Source organism: Primulina tabacum, chromosome 8 (genome assembly GCF_025594145.1).
Source record: "Primulina tabacum isolate GXHZ01 chromosome 8, ASM2559414v2, whole genome shotgun sequence".
Classification (NCBI taxonomy): domain Eukaryota; kingdom Viridiplantae; phylum Streptophyta; class Magnoliopsida; order Lamiales; family Gesneriaceae; genus Primulina; species Primulina tabacum.
The window spans coordinates 27,121,980-27,127,618 of record NC_134557.1 but is presented as its reverse complement, the minus strand read 5'-3'; the positions used below and the strand labels follow the sequence as shown (position 1 = coordinate 27,127,618).

At 40.5% G+C, this 5,639-nt stretch overlaps 1 protein-coding gene across 1 annotated transcript; it reads right to left on the bottom strand.

The window, feature by feature from the left end:
- Nucleotides 1-1,850: 1,850 nt before the first annotated feature.
- Nucleotides 1,851-3,959, bottom strand: LOC142554675 (uncharacterized). Its single transcript, XM_075665339.1, has 3 exons — nt 3,065-3,959; nt 2,588-2,899; nt 1,851-2,422 (listed from the first exon to the last, which is right to left on the bottom strand). The coding sequence occupies exons 1-3, from the start codon at nt 3,957-3,959 to the stop codon at nt 1,851-1,853; spliced, it is 1,779 nt and encodes a 592-aa protein (XP_075521454.1).
- Nucleotides 3,960-5,639: the final 1,680 nt, after the last annotated feature.

Below are 5,639 nucleotides of genomic sequence, written 5' to 3'. Positions count from 1 at the left end.
ATTGCAACAATCCTGCCGGTCTTTGGTGCTCAATCTTAACCTTGCTTGTACGTACTAATCAAAGTCACGAAGGTACGTCGGTAAGGAAAATGTAGTGACCGACGCACTGTCACGAAGGTACGTACTAATCTCTACCTTGGAGTCAAAAGTTTTGGGGTTTGAGCGTGTGAAGGAATTGTATGTGCTAGATGAGGACTTTAAGAGTTTGTTTGAAACTTGTATGCATGGTCCACATGATAAATTTTATTTGTATCATGGTTTCTTGTTTAGAGAAGATAGGTTGTGAATCCCAAAATCATCCATTCGTGAGCTACTTGTGAGGGAGGCACATGGGGGTGGCTTAATGGGACATTTTGGTGTGGCTAAAACTTTAAGTGCATTGCATGAACATTTCTATTGGCCACACATGAAACGTGACGTTGAGGGTGTTTGTGATAAGTGCATTACTTGCCACAACTATGATTAAAATCAAATCGCGCCCTCAATTCACTGACGAACAAAGAATCGTTGTTGTCCCGATCTTTTGAATCAAGTGTGTGTGTTGTGATTTTCACCTCTAAACTATGAAAAGTCTAGCAACGAATAATCACGAGATAAACAACCGAGATTATAACGAACCTTCGAAGAACAAGTCGACGACAATCCGCACAAGCACGATCGACAAACGCCACAAAGTTAAAAACTTTGATAAGTTTGATTTTTGAATAACAAAGCGAAGCTTTGAAAAGTTTGAGAGAAAACTCTAAACTTTGATAAAATATCCAATAATGAATCTGAAAAGTTCTCCAAAATTTTGTGCAACATATGTTTATATCAAAAGATAACAAAAAAAATCTAGTTGCCATAATAATTAAAACTCTAACTAGGAAACTAGGATTCTTCCCGAAACTGACTCGCGCTCGGGCGGTAGAATATTACCGCTCGAGCGCCAAGGCTTCTGTACTACTCGCGCTCGGACAGTAAGTATGGCGCTCGGGCGGTAATATTTGACCGCTCGGGCGCCGATGCTGCTGGACTCAACTTCATCTATCACTTGAATAATGTTCTTGCGACTTCCAAACTCACTTCCATGCATCAAAAACCCTCCAGCACTTTGCACCTCGCTTGTAAGACCTTCTTCATTGCTCATAAGTCCGTGCAACGCTTCCTTGAACTTCTTCAATCGTCCCCTCGTGATTGGTCCCTCCGGCAACTCCAAAGGGTCCCATGCTTTCCTTGGCGCCTGACCATCCATGTTCGCATCAAATTTTTCTCTTCAACTCTAATAACTGAGTGTCCAGCTGTTGTTCCTTCAAAATTCGATCAAATAAGGTTGAGTGGAGAACTAGTGCAGATAATCGAGCAACTGTACCTGAAGATACCAAATTGATCTCATTTCTTTGCAAATCAAACAACAAAGGTTTAGAAATCATGGAACCCAATAATGAACTTGATTTGCGACTCAAAGCATCCGCAACCACATTAGCTTTACCAGGATGATAGCTAATGGTGCAATCATAATCCTTTACCAATTCCAACCATCTCCGCTGCCGCATATTCAATTCCTTCTGCGAAAATAAATAACTCAAACTTTTGTGATCAGTAAATATTTAACATTTCTCACCATAAAGGTAGTGTCGCCAAATCTTTAAAGCAAAAACCACTGCCGCCAACTCCAAGTCATGAGTGGGATAATTTTTCTCGTATTCCTTCAACTGACGAGAAGCATATGCTATCACTTTCCCACGCTGCATCAGTACTGCACCTAACCCCTGCTTTGAAGCATCTGTATATACAACAAAATATTGAGTACCAGAAGGAAGTACTAATACATGGGCAGACGTTAACTTATCTTTCAATGTTTGAAATGCTCATTGACACTCAATGGTCCATTCGAACTTTGTTGCCTTCCTTGTCAAACTCGTTAATGGCAAAGCTATCTTCGAAAAGTCTGCTATGAAACGTCTGTAATATCCTGCCAAACCAAGAAAACTTCTTACCTCTGAAACTGTCTTTGGAATGGACCATTGCTTTTTGGACTCAAGTTTGGATGGATCAACAGATATTCCTTCTTTCGAAACGATGTGGCCCAAATATGCCACCTGCTCCAACCAAAAATCACATTTATTTAACTTGGCATACAATTGCTTATCCCTCAACAGCTGCAACACAATCCTTAAATGCTCACGATGAAGTTCTCGTGTCTTTGAGTAGATCAAGATGTCATCAATGAAAACAATGACAAAAGTATCCAAATACGGCTTAGAGATACGATTCATCAAATCCACAAAAACTGACGGAGCATTGGTTAGCCCAAACGACATCCCCAAAAAGTCATAATGGCCATACCTCGTTCTAAACGCAGTCTTTGTTATGTCCTCCTTTTTCACTTTCAGTTGATTGTAACCGGACCGAAGGTCAATCTTTGAAAATATTGCTGCTCCTTGCAATTGATCAAAGAGATCATCAATACGTGGCAAAGGATATTTGTTCTTCACGGTTACCTTGTTGAGTTCTCGGTAGTCAATACATAATCGCAATGATCCATCTTTCTTCTTTACGAACAAAACTGGAGCTCCCCACGGTGAGGAACTAGGTCGGATAAAACCTTTATCTAATAGCTCCTGCAATTGAGTCTTCAATTCTTTCATTTCAGTAGGAGCCATTCTGTATGGAGCCTTGGAAATTGGAGCTGTACCTGGAATTAAATCAATAACAAACTCCACCTCTCGATCAGGTGGTAATCCAGGCACATCATCAGAAAACACGTCAGGATAATCCTGAACCACATCAATATCCTGTAATTGCAAATTACTTTCCTTTCGCACATCAACCACTGAAGCTAAAAAACCCATACAACCTTTGTGCAACAACTTATTAGCTTGAAGGCAAGAAATAATAGGAATACCAATCAAAAAGCCTAGACCAACAAACACATCACTATCATAGTCATTGACCAAAAACTTCACCGTCTTACCCACACAATCAATGACCGCACGATAAGCAGATAACCAATCCATCCCCAAAATAACATCAAATGCAACCATCGGAATAACAATAAAATCATCAAACAGTAATCTATTACCCACTTGTATGGGACATGCCTTGATAATATTAGTGGCACAAATTTCATCCCCAGAGGGCAACACAATATTGAAGTATAATGGCATAACAGTAGGTTCAACAGATATAGAATGCATAAACACTTCAGACATAAAAGAATGGGTTGCACCAGTGTCAATCAATGTAATTGCTTCTTTGCCGTAGACTAAAATATTACCTGATATCACCGAAGAATCAGGATTAACACTTTCCTTTGTCATAGCAAAAATTCTGCCTTGGAATTTTCCTTTGCCTGAGGAGAGAGGACATTTCAATGCCGTGTGCCCCATCTCCTTGCATCTAAAACATCGTCCACTACCCACCAAACACTCACCCTTGTGTGGCTTTCCACACTTAAGACATACCTGTCGTTCAGTATCAGAAAAAGGTACAGGAGGTTTAGAGCGCTGCTCTATCTTACCCTTACCTTTGTGGCCACCACGAATATTTGCACTTGTACCTTGTCCTCTAGCTTGGAAAGTTTGTCTTCTTAATTGCCTCTCTTTCTCTATCTCTTGCTCATCATGCTCAGCTAGCAAGGCTCTCTCCACGATATCTTGATATGTGACCACCTTGTACACATGAACATCTCTTCGAATCTCTGGTTTCAAACCCCGAAGGAAATGTTCTCCTTTATCCTTATCGTTCTCAGCAATAAAAGGAACAAAAACACATCCTTCCTCAAACTTCAACGTATATTCAGTAACAGACAAAGCATCCTGCCTCAATTCCAGGAATTCCTTCACCTTCTTGGCTTTTACTTCGCTCGAGAAATATTTGGCGTAGAATAAATCTTTAAACTCGTTCCACTTTAATTCTTGAACATTAACTGTCACCTTGGTGGCTTCCCACCAGATACGAGAAGCTTTGACCAACATAAACACAGCACAACTTACCTTTTCTTGGTCAGTGAACTACAAATAATCGAATAAGGCTTCCAACGATTTGATCCATTCAAGAGCCACTAAGGGATCAGGGCCTCCAATAATATCAGGAGGGTTCATACGTCTGAAACGATCATAAACACCTTCAACAGAATTTTCCGTTCTGCCTTGACCTCTTCCTTGGCCACGACCCTGGGTCGTAGTTTGCATGCTCAATAACTGTTGAATTTGTTCGCCATGGACCTTTGCTTGCTCCTTCAATAACTTACTGAATTCATCTACCACTTTTGCAGTCTTATCGGGGGTCCTATCATCCCCTTTAATATTCTTTCTCTTGGGAGGCATATCCTACACAATTGCTCAAGCCATCTTCGCTGTTTCATATTCAATTCTGACTGTGAAAATAAATATTTCAGGCTCTTGTGATCAGAATAGATCTCGAACTTCTCACCATATAGATAATGTCGCCATATCTTCTAAGCGAAGACAATGGCCGCCAATTCAAGATCATGAATTGGGTAACGAGTCTCATGTGGTTTCAGCTGTCTTGAGGCATAAGCAATCACATGTCCTCGCTGCATCATAATACAACCCAATCCTCGATGAGATGCATCACAATAAACCACAAAATCACCAGTACCTGATGGGATAGTCAGTATCGGTGCACTGGTCAGTCTTTTCTTTAATTCAAGAAAACTGGTCTCACATTCTTCAGACCAAACAAATGGAGTATTTTTCTGAGTCAACTGTGTAATCGGCTTGGCAATACTGGAAAAATCTTTAATAAATCGACGATAATATCCTGCCAAACCCATAAAACTACGAATCTCGGGTACTGAAGTCGGTCTCGGCCAAGAAATCACTGCCTTCCTTAACCTTACTGGGATCAACTGATATACCATCTCCGGATATAATATGCCCCAGAAATACAACTTGTCTCAACCAAAACTCGCATTTTGACAGTTTAGCATATAATTTCTCAGCCCTCAGAATTTCCAACACAATTCTTAAATGCTCATCATGCTCAATCATATTCTTCAAATAAATCAAGATATCATCAATGAATATAATAACAAAATCGTCAAGATACCTCTGAAAGACACGGTTCATCAACCCCATAAATACAGCCGGTGCATTCGTCAAACCAAATGGCATGACAATAAATTCATAATATCCATACCTGGTTCTAAATGCGGTCTTTGAGATATCAGAATCTCTGACTCTCAGCTGATGGTATCCAGATCTCAGATCGATCTTGGAATATACAGATAAACCCTGCAACTGATCAAATAAATCATCAATACGAGGCAAAGGATATTTGTTCTTTACCGTAGTCTTGTTCAGTTGCCGGTAGTCGATACAGAGTCTCATCGAACCGTCTTTCTTCCTCACAAACAGTACTGGAGCACCCCAAGGAGACATACTTGGTCTGATATACCCCTTGGATAGTAAATCTTCCAACTGTTCTTTCAACTCTTTCAACTCAATCGGTGCCATTCTGTACGGAGCCCTCGAAATCGGAACTGTACCTAGCATTAACTCAATGCTGAAATCGATCTCTCGAATCGGAGGTAATCCAGGAATCTCATCTGGGAAGACGTCAGCAAACTCACACACCACTGGCAGGTCTGCCAATGATGGACTCGATTTCAGTAAATCAACTGAATACACAAG

Excerpts from the sequence above, each read along its gene's own strand:
- LOC142554675 (XM_075665339.1), bottom strand. The coding sequence starts at position 3,959 with ATGTTGGTCAAAGCTTCTCGTATCTGGTGGGAAGCCACCAAGGTGACA. Across the intron at positions 2,900-3,064 it reads GGCATGTCCCATACAAGTGG|GCTTTTTGATTGGTATTCCT; the intron begins GTAATAGATTAC and ends TTGTTGGTCTAG. Across the intron at positions 2,423-2,587 it reads GCAGGAGCTATTAGATAAAG|GAGCAGCAATATTTTCAAAG; the intron begins GTTTTATCCGAC and ends ATCAATTGCAAG.